At 58.5% G+C, this 13,474-nt stretch overlaps 4 protein-coding genes across 7 annotated transcripts in view; 1 reads left to right on the forward strand and 3 right to left on the reverse strand.

The window, feature by feature from the left end:
- The window catches only part of LOC109528893 (RING finger protein 145-like), a 5,600-nt gene extending 2,315 nt beyond the window's left edge, over positions 1-3,285 (reverse strand). Inside the window, exons 1-7 of one of the 3 annotated variants that reach the window (XM_019891959.1) lie at positions 3,061-3,285; positions 1,607-1,833; positions 1,208-1,316; positions 1,045-1,136; positions 527-762; positions 270-445; positions 46-186 (exon numbers count right to left, since the gene is read on the reverse strand). In XM_019891959.1, coding sequence (XP_019747518.1) covers positions 46-186; positions 270-445; positions 527-762; positions 1,045-1,136; positions 1,208-1,316; positions 1,607-1,790 — 938 coding nt within the window. In that variant the 5' untranslated portion in view covers positions 1,791-1,833; positions 3,061-3,285. The remainder of the gene's footprint in view (positions 1-45; positions 187-269; positions 446-526; positions 763-1,044; positions 1,137-1,207; positions 1,317-1,606; positions 1,834-3,060) is intronic. The other 2 variants (XM_019891958.1, XM_019891957.1) reach the window with 2 other exon arrangements.
- Positions 3,286-4,149: 864 nt separating this feature from the next.
- On the forward strand, positions 4,150-7,830 carry ublcp1 (ubiquitin-like domain containing CTD phosphatase 1). Of its 2 annotated transcripts, XM_019891964.1 has the most exons (11): positions 4,150-4,370; positions 4,499-4,680; positions 4,776-4,867; positions 5,148-5,233; positions 5,337-5,452; positions 5,532-5,630; positions 5,705-5,742; positions 5,884-5,982; positions 6,252-6,368; positions 6,555-6,682; positions 7,336-7,830. In XM_019891964.1, the coding sequence occupies exons 2-11, from the start codon at positions 4,527-4,529 to the stop codon at positions 7,361-7,363; spliced, it is 957 nt and encodes a 318-aa protein (XP_019747523.1). In that variant the 5' UTR covers positions 4,150-4,370; positions 4,499-4,526; the 3' UTR covers positions 7,364-7,830. The 2 variants fall into 2 exon arrangements, with proteins under 2 accessions (XP_019747523.1, XP_019747522.1); XM_019891963.1 differs by having other exon boundaries at positions 4,150-4,680.
- A 498-nt stretch (positions 7,831-8,328) lies between these two features.
- The window catches only part of LOC109528896 (ubiquitin domain-containing protein 2-like), an 18,233-nt gene continuing 13,087 nt past the window's right edge, over positions 8,329-13,474 (reverse strand). The window contains exons 4-6 of the mRNA XM_019891962.1: positions 10,682-11,047; positions 9,497-9,733; positions 8,329-9,050 (exon numbers count right to left, since the gene is read on the reverse strand). Of these exons, the coding sequence (XP_019747521.1) occupies positions 8,611-9,050; positions 9,497-9,733; positions 10,682-11,047 (1,043 nt within the window). The 3' untranslated portion in view covers positions 8,329-8,610. The remainder of the gene's footprint in view (positions 9,051-9,496; positions 9,734-10,681; positions 11,048-13,474) is intronic.
- The window catches only part of arr3a (arrestin 3a, retinal (X-arrestin)), a 5,105-nt gene continuing 3,892 nt past the window's right edge, over positions 12,262-13,474 (reverse strand). The window contains exons 11-14 of the mRNA XM_019891969.1: positions 13,352-13,474; positions 12,566-12,649; positions 12,465-12,488; positions 12,262-12,399 (exon numbers count right to left, since the gene is read on the reverse strand). The exon at positions 13,352-13,474 is cut by the window's right edge and continues 23 nt beyond it. Coding sequence (XP_019747528.1) covers positions 12,309-12,399; positions 12,465-12,488; positions 12,566-12,649; positions 13,352-13,474 — 322 coding nt within the window. The 3' untranslated portion in view covers positions 12,262-12,308. The remainder of the gene's footprint in view (positions 12,400-12,464; positions 12,489-12,565; positions 12,650-13,351) is intronic.

Consider the following 13,474-nt stretch of genomic DNA (forward strand, 5'->3'; position numbering starts at 1 on the left):
GGGTGCGCGGGACTGCGGGGCGCCTGCGAAAGGCGGGCGGCCCACCTGTGCATGGTGTTGTCGTTGATGAAGGCCCGGTAGCCCTGCAGGTAGAACTTGCAGAGGGTGAGGACGCCCAGCGCGATGAAGGAGACGGTGAAGACCAGGCCCAGGAGCGAGTAGGGCGTACTGCAGCACTCGGCCACGCTGCGCGGGAGTCACACGCACACACACGCGGGCGCACGGTTGACACGGGGTCCGCCGCCGGCGCGGCCGGGCTCGGCGCCCACCTGGTGAGGAAGAGGAAGAGGAGCCTCTCTCTGGAGGCGGGCTGGTCGCGGGTGCTGAAGTAGGAGTAGATCTGCAGAGCGAAGAGCAGCAGCCAGAAGCACATGAAGAGGACGGGCAGGACCAGCTGGTTCCACAAGGACATGCCCAGAGCCAGAAGACCGTACACCTCCACCACCTGCACACGCAGGCCCGAGAGAAGCTCAGCCCGAGCCCGAGCCCGAACCGGGCAGGCTCTCGGCGTCGGCCGCTCACTCGCCTGGGCCAGCTGGCGGTAGGCCGTCTTGGCCAGGTTGTACGGCACCAGCAGGTTGGACGCCAGGAAGTAGATGACCTCCAGGCCCGTGAAGATCATGGAGAACTTGTTGATGAACACGATGCTCTCCAGAGGCACCAGGCACAGCCGGGCCACCAGCGGCAGCAGGTGGGCCGAGAAGAGCCAGATCCGTTTGGTCTGCATCACGCAAGAGCACAGCGTGCACACCACCAGCTGACCTGGGAACAGCAACGGCCCACGCCCACGCCGCGACCATCATCAAACCTTCACTTGAACCGCATCATATCCGAGGCCCTCGATATCTTTGAAACGGTGACCCGAAAGCACTCCGGTGTCCCTCCCTCCCGCGCACACCCACACACACACGGATACGAGACGCAGAAGTTTTGAGGGGGGCGTCCGTCGGTCCGGACCGGCCGGCATGAGGAGCAGCCGTTGCGCTCTGTTGACGGCACGGCAAGAAGCGGCGTGGCAAAGGACGCCGGGCGGCTCGCTCTCACCTACGAGCGCCGTGGTGAATCGGTTCATGGAGAGCGGCTCCAGGTAGACGGCGCCCTCGTGGCCCGACTCCAGCTCACCGCGCACGTAATCCCTGAGCACACCGCAGAATGGACGCCTTCAGGCCCCGCCCCGTCTGCACCGTTTCGGCGCACGCGCGCATACCTGGACACCTGGTGGCCGGCAAAGAGCAGCAGGGCGGTGAGCGCGTAGAGGTAAAGCTTGACCAAGTGCTGACGGGGCAGGGTGAGAAGCACCAGGCTCAGGATGTAACCTGTGAGAGAGAGAGAGAGAGAGAGAGACACACACACACACACACACACACACACACACACACACACACACACACACACACACCCACACATTTGTGTGATGTAGCAGCCAAGCTGGGCAAGAGAAACTCCAAACAAAATCCCTAAAGATCAGATTTGGACGGATTCTTTCCTCTCCGGTTTGCGGCCATGTCGTTAGTGGAAACCGCACAGCTCGGCGGAGACACGCTTCGAACAACGGCTGCCGCCAAAACAGACAAAGTCCCCCGCCGGCTGAGCGTGCGGTACTCACCCACGTAGTGCAGGTAGAGCGCCAGGTACTTGTACTGGAAGAGGGGGTTGTCGGACAGGCCGGATCGCTGGATCTTCTGGAAGAAGGAGCCCACGTCCCATCGGTACAGCACGTCCAGCAGCACGATGCTGGGCACGCGCAGGCCCACGTTCAGCACCGCCTCCACGCGCTCCTTCACCGCCATGGCCGCGCCGCACCACTACGATGGGACGGTACGGCAGGGGCCGCTGCGGCGCAACGACAAGGCCGGCATGTGACCCTTGGGAGAAGCTTGCCCGATGACACTCAAAACGGCGGATGGAGCCAAGTCATGCGGGTTCAAAGGCAAAGTCGGCAAATGCTCACGGAACGGATGGATGGAAATCGCCAGACGCACATGGCTCCTCTGATCGACGGCGCGGGACTAAGCTTCCGATTCTGAAGAATTGAAAGGCCGCGCCGCTTTGAAATGAGCAGTGGAAACGATTTCTTGTCACAATCCGATTCATTGACTGATTGAAAAACGGACTGACAGACGATTTGATTGATGGAAAGAATGCGGCCCGAGCAGAAGATGCCGACGGGTCTAGTCGACGTTTCATATGAAAAGTTGTCAATGAGCAACGAGTGCAACATTTCTATTGATTCCCTCCCCACCGAAAATGTCCTTGAGAGTGTTTTCAGAGCAATGTTGCCCTTCCCTGACCAAGGACATCCGATGCCCCACGATTGGCCTTGTGGACCTCCTCTCCTTTTTGGTCTGGGGCACGCCAAGGGGCTTGTGTGTTGACACGGCTCGTTGCCTGGGGCAGGCCGAAGCGACTCGCGTGCCGCGTCGCCTTCGCAGCAACAAAATGATGCCGCCGACGCTCCTCGCGTCGCATCACCGCAGTCCGCGGGATTTTGATCACGTCATCTTCCGCGCACCTCTCCGACAAGAGTTCGGTTTGCGACCGGAGACGTTTTCGTGGCGGATGAACGCCAGCGACCGGCGTCGATGCCCACATGAACTCGAGTAACCTCTCCGTCGGTTGATCGGTCTGTCTGTTTGGGTACCGATGCTTCGCTGGTATTCATTGAAGATACGACACAAGAATTCGCTGGAGCAGTTCAAACCCCAATTAACAACAATTCTCTTGCGTCACTTCATCGTGACTGCACGCCAACACCGAAGACTACAACGTCCGCAACGAGCACGGAGCCAACCGCTCCAGCTAACGGCTAGCCTAGCCGCTTAGTTAGCTCGCTCAAGAAAGTGACGTCACCAAAACACAAGTCACACATGCTTCAGCGGAAACACCCGAAAGTAAAACATTTCGGCACAGGCGCTCAGAGGCTAAACAGCTTGAGCGGCGCTTTGGTCGCCGCTTCGGCAAAGCGGCTTTAGCTTCGTCGAGCTTCTTTTGGCTGAGATTAGCTTAGCCGGCTAGCGCGCAGTTTGACAGGTTCAAAATGGCGGACAATGTCCAACTTACGAGCGAAGGCCGCCGTCGGCGTTTCGAGTGCGCGTCGGAGCCTCGGCGGGGAGCTGCCCGGTGGGGGCTCGGAGCATTTTAGCCGGGCCAAGCCCGAACCGAGCCTCGTCGAGCTCACAGGAGGCGGCCGATCCGCGCGTCTCCAGCATCTCGCCCAGACGCCATCCTAAGAAGGCAGCCTCCGCCTGCAGCCCGACGCGAGCCTGGAGTGCGCAAGTACGCATGCGCAGTCGCAGTCGCAGTCGCAGTCGCTGCCAGGCTACGGCGAGTCCGCGCGTGGGGGCGGACGGGCCGCTTGCCCGAGTTCACTTCCTTCCCCCAACTTTCAACTCTTGAGCCCATTTCAGTTGACATCGCACTTGAAAGCCAATGCACGACATCAGTACAAGACATTGTTTTGTTGACCATACTGGGAGGGAATAGGCCCGGGATTTTCTTTGTGCTTTTAAGCAGGTTCTTGTTTTGTTTTGAGTTTGACCTGAATTTGGCCAATGAGTATTTCACAAAAGAGCTCAGCCTAATGTTAATGATTGACTTCAAGGAAATCGCAAACATGTTTCACGTGCAACGGCCAGACAATGGATCCTAATTGGGACAACAAATGAATTTATTCCATAAACTATAGTTTATGAAAACAAACAACTGGCAACGTTGTGTTGGCTGGTCCCACGTGAACTTCAGAAATTGTCAATAGTGTACCTGGAATACACAATCGCGGGCGGCTACGTGGCACTGACTGGCACAATTAGGCCATACGAGGTGGCAACATAGCACAAACAGGCACGTTTCTTCCTTGTCTTTTTTCACTTGACAAAATGTATACATGATCATTCTGGAGAGGTTCGACCGTGGTGGAGCATCGTCCCCGAATCAAAGAAAGGAGTAGATGCTACTCATGAACACCGGAGACTCTTTTCCGTTTAAGGTCCGAGGTAGAAATACTTTTGTTCTTCGTATCTGAGCACAGGTGAACCCCCGCAGGAAGTATTTTCGAAGTTTGGAAGTAATTTGGAGCTCAGTCAACTTTGCCAATGACCCAGACGAGCTGGCTCGGTGAGAGCGTGGCGTTGCCGTGACGACGGGGCTTTGTCTCGACGTCACTGCCGGCGGAAGGCGCCAAGCCAGGAACACGCTCTTTGCTCCCGTCTTTTTTTGATTTTATTAAAGGTGTGTGTGTGTGTGTGTGTGTCGGAAGAGGGAAGGTTCGTCACCTTCTCGCTGGCGTCGTCGAACGAAGCAGACTAAGCGATCGGACGCTCCGCCTGCCGTTTGTCCCGCGTCTCATGCGCTAACTCGCTCCGCCGGGCGAGGTAAGTCACAGCGGGCTCGCCGGCGGCTCGTGTTAGCGGTTAGCCGCCCGCTTTGCTCGCCGGCAGTTAGCCTCCTCGGCTAAAAACATCAACACGGCCGGCCGCGTCTCACCCTTGTGCTTCCGCAGCGCGCGCGAGCGCGCGCGTGATCGAGCCATGTCCGTGTCCGTGATCATCAAGTGGGGGGGCCAAGAATACGCCATCACGTCGCTGTCCGAGGAGGACACCGTCATGGACCTCAAGCAGTCCATCAAGGCTCTGACCGGCGTGCTGCCCGAGAGGCAGAAGCTGCTCGGGCTCAAGGTCAAAGGTAAAGTGGACGCCGTTGCTGCCTCAAGCGCCGATTCGGCGCCATCGCTCTCGTCGAGTTCACGCGCGCTTCTCGTCTCGGCCTTGTGACGTCAGGGAAGGCGGCGGAGGACCAGGTGAAGCTGGGCTCCCTCAAGCTGAAGCCCAACACCAAGATCATGATGATGGGCACCAGGGAGGAGGGCCTGGTAAGACGCTGCCTTCTGCCGCTCGCGTGCCCCCCCAATCCTTTTCTTCTGCTACTCCCCCTTTTTCGCATTCTCCTCCTAGAAAGGACTCCATTTTTTTCTCCCATCCGCGTAGCTCCTCTCCTGGTTGTCTTCCTTCTCCTTTTCCTTCCTACGAGGTTTTTGGTCTTCCCTTTGTTTTCTTCTCGTTCTCCCCGGTCTTCCTCTTGTCAGCTGCTCGCCCCCTCTTTGACCGTCTCCTCCTCCTGGTGGCGGTCTGACTCGCTTTGCTCTTGCGCAGGAGGAGGTCCTGGCCCCTCCGCCCGAGAACGACGACGTGGTCAACGACTTTGACATCGAGGAGGAGGTCATCGAAGTGGAGAACAGGTCAGACGCGGTTCCGAAAGGTCACGCTGCGGTCGCAAAAAGGAACAACGTGCGACGTGGGCCAAAAGCTAAATAAGAAGTCAAAAGCACGTGCTCGCCGCAGGGAGGAGAACCTGGCCAAGATCGCTCGCCGCGTCAAAGACTACAAGGTGGAGGAGATGAACTCCCCCAGGGAAGGCAAGAGACTTCTGGTGCTGGACGTGGACTACACTTTGTTTGGTGAGCGCCAGCCCCCGGGAGACGCGCCGCCGCGAGGCGCACTCATCGTGCCTCGGCGCGCCTTTTGTGTTTGGCGTAGACCACAAGTCGTGCGCGGAGAGCGGCCAGGAGCTGATGAGGCCGTACCTGCACGAGTTCCTGACGTCGGCCTACGCCGATTACGACATCGTCATCTGGTGTACGTATAAGCTCGTCGTGACGGCGCCATCGGTACGATGCCGTCGTATCAATGCCGTTTGTTCCCCGTTGCAGCCGCCACCAGCATGAAGTGGATCGACGCCAAAATGAAGGTCGGTGGCCTTTTTGCGCCGCTGCGACGGCGTGACTCCTTTTGGCAAGATGGAGCCGAAAGGTGGCTGCAAAGCGACAACGCGACACTGCCGGACTAAGAACGGTATATCTGTGTGTGTGTGCGTGTGTGTGTCTCTCAGGAGCTGGGCGGGCGAAACAACCCAAACTACAAGATCACGTTCATGCTGGACAGCGCCGCCATGATCACTGTGCACACGCCCAAAAGAGGCGTGGTTGAGGTGAGCCGTTGGGCGTCTTGCGTGCTCACTTCAATTCCTTCCTCGCTTGCTCCGCCGGCATCGTGTCGGGTCGAGCCCCATTCATCACACGAATGGGGCCGGAACTCACCACAATCTGGGAACAAAAAAACGACCGGAAAAAAACTTTGGCGGCGAAACCTGAATGAAACACCCACCCGCCGTTTCTTTTTAAGTGTATCTCCCGGCAAGTTGTCGGAAAGAGTGTGGAGCGTGTCCATGTTTGTGTTGCTGACGATGCGGCGGCGCAGGTCAAGCCGCTGGGTGTGATCTGGGGCAAGTACGAGCGCTTCTACAGCCGCAAGAACACCATCATGTTGGATGACATCGGGCGCAACTTCCTGATGAACCCGCAGAACGGGCTCAAGGTAGGCGGCCGCCCGCCTTTCCATCCGTCGCTCGCGCCCATGTCAAATTGGCCCAAACGTGAAGGATTGATTTTCTTTTGGACGAGAAGCGGTCCGCTAGCCTATTTTGCTGAGCGTCTGAAATTGTGGGCGTTGGCACCCAATTTGACCGCCATCTCAGGGCGGCGCGCGTCTGCGTGTGCGCAGATCCGGCCCTTCATGAAGGCGCACGTGAACCGCGAGAAGGACCGCGAGCTCCAGAAGCTGAGCGAGTACTTGAAGGAGATCGCCACGCTGGACGACTTCAGCGCCCTCAACCACAAACACTGGGAGAGGTAAGCGCCGCCAAGCCCCGACGCGAACGACATCCACGCGCGCTCGGCAAGTTAGGCTACAACAAAGTTGGCCTCCATTTGTCTCACAATGGAGAAATTCCCCAATTTACAGCAGCGAAATGAGGAAAGGGACAAAGTAGAAGACAAAAAGTAGAGCAATAAATAGCGAATATAAATCTAAGCAAATCAAAAATGGGCGAGTGAGGGTGAGTCCAGGTTTTCAATCGTGGGCAGGAAGGAGCGGCGCTACCTCTCCTTCTTGCGGCGCCGGCGTATCGGTCTCGGTGTCAGTCCTGGAAGCTGCTCCGCTGCGGAGAAGTCCTTTCCGGCGGCTGTTGTCGCAGCCTGCAAAGAAATCCAAGCGGAACCCGTGCAAAACAAAGCAGGGCCCCAACACTCGCTCAAACGGGACCTGACCTGCTCAGATTCAGAGAGACGACATCGCGGCAAATAGGACAGGAGCTCCCCGTGGATAGTTTGGCGTTCCAAATGTCTGGTGTCATGGTCGCGGCGGTCTTTTCTTTTTTCTTTTTCACTTTGGAGCGCCACGTATACAATGCAGTGCAATTGTTTTTTGTTTACATTTTTTTTCACGACACACTCACGTCTGCCTGTGTGTGTCTGTGTGTGTGTGTGTGTGTGTGTGTGTGTAGGTACCTGTCCAAGAGGCAGCAACACTGACCACAATGACGACATCACAGCAGCACACTGGAAAAACAATTCCTGCAGCTGAACTCCACCCCCTGCACACATGCACTGTGTGTGTGTGTGTTCGCGCACACCCCCACGTCCAGTCTCCTGACACGAAAGGCAGCGCCGCAGTCAGCGCCCCGGCGCTTCCGGCCACAACGATGCACACGCACGCCCCAGCATGAAAGCAGCGACACAAACAACACGCCACAAGATGCAAGCGAAGCGACAAAAACACACGCACAACGGAACGCAGCGACAACAACACACAAACGCGGTGACGTTGCCCGCGCCATGCGGCGGCGCAACGCGAGAAAAATGCGAACGCAACAACACCATGCGGCGACAGCGCCGACGAAACCGAGCCAGTACAGCAAAGTGTCGCACGTTGTCACGGAAACAGCCGGAGGAATGCGTGCGTATACATGAATAAAAAAAAAACTTTTTTTTGTACCCAACCTCTTGAGCGATTCCTTTCCTTGCTCTTTTGCCACCGTTGCGGTCCGTCGGCGACGCGCGTGGATGCGTCTTGTCCAAGTTTCATCTGTTCGGGATGATTTTCATTCCTCCGTTCCTCGCCTCCGAGCGGCGTTCCCGCCTCTGGCCCCAAGTGGTCCGGGACGGCCTTTTGCTCATCCGCAAGCTGAAAGAAAGAAACGAGGCCCCGCAGGAGAAGGACATTTCTCAAAACGACAAACCCGACGCCGCGCGGCCCGCTGGCGTCCTCGTCTCGAACGCGCACGCAGAAGGCAAAGTTGGCGGGACGCCGGCGGCATCCGCCGGCAATTCCGGACGACTTTTTGGGCTTCTCTCCCCCTCCGTTCTCCTTCGGCATTTGTGAGAGCAACGTGGCGTGTTTTTGGAGCTGCGAGCGCCTCGACCGTTCAAACTCATCTCATGAAGTGGAGGCGACACAGAGGCGCTCTGGCTCAAAGAAAGGACGAGCTGCAGAGGAGTACAAAGAAAAATGCTTTTTAATTTTTTTCGAAAAAGTCGACGTCTAAATCAAAACCTGCCGAGTCATCCGCTCCAAGCGTTTGGCGCACGCCTGCCTCTCTCTCTCTCCCACCATTGTGCAGTCAAGCGACAAGAAAAGCCTTTCATCCAGCGTCGGGTTTTGTCATGAAGCATGTCGCCACCTTCTCGTCACGGCAACAACACCGCAAATGGGGTCCATCTTGTGCTTGCGGTGGCCAGAGTGACACGTGGCGGGCGGCCAAAAGTTTCCCGCGCCGCCTTCAAGCGTCCACGGGAGTGGGTTGGCGCCACGTTTCTCGAGCGGGGGCGCCGTCCGGCGGGGGCTGGCTGACGACCACCTGCACCACGTAATCCCGCGAGATGTTGATCTGCTCCAATCGCAGCCTGTCGGTGAGCGGGCGCCCCGAGAAAAACCAGCGCTGGGCGGCGGCGGGCACGCCTTCCTGAGCCTGGAGGCGCCGCTTCATGGCGCCCACCGTGTCGGCCGCCCGCACGCGCAGGCGCAGGTCGCGCCCCGTGGAGAGGCGCAGGCGCAGCCGCCGGCCGCCGCCGCCGCCGTCCGAGTCGGCGCCCCCCGAGTCCCGGTCGGAGGCGTCGGGCTCGTCGCAGCGTTCCTCGATCATGTTGACGGGCGGCGCCAGGCAGTAGACGGGCAGCTGGTAGCGGTTGCCCAGCTCGTCGTAGCATTCGCTCAGCGCGCCTGCCGTGCCAAACAGACCCAGAAAATGTCAGCAAAGTGACAAACGTTGAAATGGGACCAAACAAACAAACCCAAAAATGAAATAGGCCAACTGTGGAAAATGACGAAGGCTGAACCCATCTGGATTTCGGAGGCCAATGAAAACATTTGGCTTATTAACGGGCCAATTCATCAAATAAACGTTTTGGTCCTTGAATGCTTAGAAGAGGAACGATACCAACGAACAGGCTGAACATTTGACTGGTTTCAAGACATTGTCCTTTGGTTTTCATTGAATGAATAATTCCCACCTCCCCCATCAAAACAAAACAAAAAAAAACAGGAACAACGTAACATAGAAAAGGAAGCCCTCTATGGGGAAATCAATCAATCAAAACAACTGGCATAAATTTGCTCATCTTTGCCCAAAGCAGTGGGCAGAAGCCTTGCCGGCGCGCCCAACTGACCGTGCGGCAGCGTGATGCTGGCGCCGTCCAGGATGGCCTGGGCAAGCTGGTGGTCTTGGTTCTCGAAGGCGGCGGCGGCCACCCTCAGGGCGTCCCAGATCTCCGCGCGGCCCTCGAACGCCGGCGCCGTGTCCCAGAATTCGTCGCGCTTGCTGCGCAGCTGGCCCTCTGTCATGGGGTAGTCGCTTTTCCATTTGGGCCGCTCGCGCTTGAGCGGCTGGTTGCGCCCCAGGGCCACTGACCCCAACAAAAATGGACATTTGTTGCTTAGCGAGCCCGCCCGTCTGACGCTCGAACGCAAGACGGCGGGCCACGTTGGACGCGCAGGTGCGGGACTCGTCAATATCGTCATACTTCAATTTGCGCGTGTGTGTTGGGGGTGCGTCGCACGCTAAGAATCTCGAAAACGACTGGTGAGGTTCTGAAGTCAGACATCAAACCTGGGGGAGGCTCACAAATTTAGGTTTTAAGTCAGGGTTAGGGTGTCCATTGGTGTTTTTAGCAAGGGTGAGAGGATCAAACAACTGTTGGGGATTCCAATTCATGTTTCAAGTGCCATACACACAGTTTGAAAAGTGGGTTTCGTGAAGATGTCCTAAATAGCGTGTAGTCCTGCTGCGACGTCCGAGTACTGTCGTGTCAATCAAGTAAATCGAGTGAAAAAAAAGGGCACGAGCCAACTTGAGCAGGCCGAGGAGTTGAAAGTACATTTGGTCCTTTCCAAATCTAATTGTCCGTCCAAAATGGACATTTTCAAGCGAGCGCCCGAAGAATCGCCTTCTCGACGGTCGCCGGCTATTTGTACTTCGTTACTCGTCGCTCCTTTCAGCACCTTTCGCGTGGCGAGTTGGAAACCGCGGCCGCGTTCACTGCACGGACGCCGGAAGACTTGACGATTCCGATGTGGTCGCTCGAAAACGAGCCAGAATCAACTCGTAACACCTAGCATGTAGCCGGCTAGCATGCTAACTAGCCTCACACGCGAGGTGAACAAAGACCGACCGGTCGCCACGCGACCCGCCGAGCCGAGCAGAGCCGCTCCGCGCCGCTGTGCCGCCACCTTGAGTTCGGAGCGCCTCTGCTCGCCTCGGCGGGGAAGGGGGCGAGCCCGCCCGGAGGAGAGCCCGCTCGAACCCTGCGCCCGTCGTCGAAGGGGCCCCCGCTCGGCGCCGGGGAGGAAGTTACCTCCGGTTCCGTCCGAGTTGTCGTTCAAGCTGCCCGAGGAGTCGTGCCGGCTCCCCACGCAGCCGCCCATGGATGGTTCGGTTCGGTTCGGCGGCCCGGGTCGCTCGCCGCCTGCGCCCCCTCCCCTCCCCTCCCCTCCCCGCCGCGGCGTGGCGTGGCGTGGCGTCGCGTCGACTCCCCCTCGCGCCCTTCTCTCTCTTTCGCCTCGTCTCCTCAAGTGCGACCTTGCATCCTTGCCGCGGCCTGCTTCCTTCTCGCTTTTGCCAGCACGCTCTCCTTCCCTGTTCGCCCAGCTCCTTTTGTCCTTGCGCCCATCGTTGGCTTTCTTTTTCGCCTCCTTGCCTTTTCCCTCACTTCCTTCTGCATCTCCTTCTGCAGCTCCCGCATCCTCTCCTGCGCTTCCTCACTTGTGACCTTGCATCCTTGCATTAGCCCCCTTGAGCACAGACACACGTTCGTGTGTAACGTGAGCTGGTGTGATGGCAAATCTGTAGAAATCCTCTTGAGAAACATTCTCATGAACCCAAACAAGTGTCGCGAGTTTAACGTGAAGCAAGGCAAGTAGTCGGTTTTGATTTGCCCTTCTTGGTGACGTGAACTCTTTTGGGAGAAGCCAACAAACGCAAAAAGTCACACGCAGGTTGAAATGTTTAATTGGACAGAACGATGCAGCGAAAGGAAAACGGTGCACCCACGGCGACAAAAGGAGTCGCGCGTGCGCGTCGGACGGCTCGTCTTCCTCGGGCGCCGTCTTGCGCCGCCTCACTTCCTGTCGGCGTTTCTGTCCACCTGCGGGCCGACGTCGTCTCTGAACACGTGGCGATATTTCAACATGCATTCATCACGTGTGCGCTACGTGGACAAATCGTCTTTCAACATCGGGTCATCCACGGCGGTCGTCGTGTCGGGTGCCCCCGTTAACGGGGAGGTCAACCCCCAAAATGTTCTTGACGGCCCGAGGGCCTCGGCGCCTCCCGCTCGTCTAACCGGGGGGCACGACGCCGCGTTCGGACCGCCGGAGGCGCGCGGAACACTCGATTGTCCGCAACGCGTCGGGGTTGACGTCCCCGTGAAAAGCGGGCATCAATGAGCACGCGCCACTCGTGGCGACGCCACCGGTCGGGGTCACCGAGCACAATCGCGCGGCGCGACGTGACGACAATGAGCAAATGCCCGGCGCGTCCCACGACAGCGTGAGATCTCGTCATCGTCGAGGACGACTTCATCAAGTCGACGCGATTGCGTCATCTTTGGGGATGAGGTCGAGGCACGCACGCACGCACGCATACATACGATGAGTACTTACGTGGTCGCGGAGATTTTACTCTGAAGACGAGGAGAGAGGAAAAGAAGCGTGAGTGAGGCGCTCAGCCAAACGGCACGCTGGCTTGCTGGAACAGGAAGTCAAGCCACAGGCACAACGGCGGAAAGCACGAGCGAGACACAAAGTGAGCGCACCCCTCGTTGGGAACCTGTCTCAATATTTGGCAAGTGCGCCGAGCGAGGTCTCGGGCGCGAACGGGCCGCGTGGGCCTTCTTGCTCTCGCTCGCCGCGGGTTCGGCGCGGCATCTGCCGGCTCGGGACACCTCGGGCCCGTTTTGGACACATTTTCACTTCGGGGTGGGCTCACTTGTGCCGCGGCGGCGGGTCGCGGCGCGACACGTCACCTTGCGGCTTGGGGTGCATCAGCATCAGCGGCAGCTCGGCGGTGACGTCGCTGCCGAGGAAAGCAAACAACAGTCAAGCGGAGTCGAGGCCGAGCGGGAAGCGAGGCGGCTTCACCTGGAAGTGAGTCCTCCCAGCAGCCTGCGGGAACACAAAACACCGGTCAGGGGGCACTTCACGCGGCGGGGATGGAAAGGAAGCGGCATCCCGGCACTCACCCTCCTCCGGCCACCATCAGGTTGACTTTGACCTTGTAGGACACCAGAATTCCCAGCACCTCCTTCTCAACGCCCGGACGCAACCTGGAGACATTGGACGCGAGCGGCGCGGCCATGAGAAGCGCGCCAGATCAACTTTCTTTCTCGCCCCGCTTGAAAAGCGGGCCGACCGCCGGTGCGCCATTGCTCGCGAGACGACAGCGAAGCGACGCCTTCGCTTTCGCGGCTTAGGCGTGCCAACAACAACAACCACAAAAAAACTCCTCCCAATGCTCACCATTTGTCCACTCGTTCTAGTTAGCATCGTTAGCAAAGCGTTCCCGCAGTTGTCACGGGAAAGGCCGACGAGCTCGGACGTCAAAGATCCGCCGGGACTGAGCTTTGAGCAACAGCAGAAAATGCGGATCCGCCCCAAAGCGCGACGGAGCGACGCGTGCTTCGGAAGCCGCGTTGCCGAGCCCTTCCGTGGGGCGCGAGACCTTTGAAAACACGACTTTCCAGCCTTTCTTGGAAACAAATTTTAGCCGTTGCGCGACAGCAACGCAAAAGCGTTCCTCCGCCGCGGTGCCTGGACGCGTCCGAGCTCTCGGCATTTGGACGCGGTTCGGCGGCCGAGCTTTCTCTTCGCCTCCAAAGCTGTGCCGATGGGCGACGGGGGGGCCCTTTGTCATGACGGCGGCTGGCAATTGAAGGTCGCCGGGCGGCAGGAAACGCTCCGCTTCCACCCGACGCAAATCTTGTTGATTTGGGGACATTTCAGAGTCGCTTGGCCTTTTTTTTCCTTACATGGTGGTGGAGGCCAGGTTGGTGTCCTCGTCCTTGAGGCGCCCGTCCAGCGCCAGGCCTCGCTTCTCCTTGTTGTCGGCCAGCAGCGGCACGATGCTCAGCGCGCTCTCCAACGTGCCGCCC

Source organism: Hippocampus comes, unplaced genomic scaffold (genome assembly GCF_001891065.2).
Source record: "Hippocampus comes isolate QL1 unplaced genomic scaffold, H_comes_QL1_v1.1 scaffold676, whole genome shotgun sequence".
NCBI lineage: Eukaryota > Metazoa > Chordata > Actinopteri > Syngnathiformes > Syngnathidae > Hippocampus > Hippocampus comes.

Excerpts from the sequence above, each read along its gene's own strand:
- ublcp1 (XM_019891963.1), top strand. The coding sequence starts at position 4,527 with ATGTCCGTGTCCGTGATCATCAAGTGGGGGGGCCAAGAATACGCCATC. Across the intron at positions 4,681-4,775 it reads GCTCGGGCTCAAGGTCAAAG|GGAAGGCGGCGGAGGACCAG; the intron begins GTAAAGTGGACG and ends TTGTGACGTCAG. Across the intron at positions 5,983-6,251 it reads CCAAAAGAGGCGTGGTTGAG|GTCAAGCCGCTGGGTGTGAT; the intron begins GTGAGCCGTTGG and ends GCGGCGGCGCAG.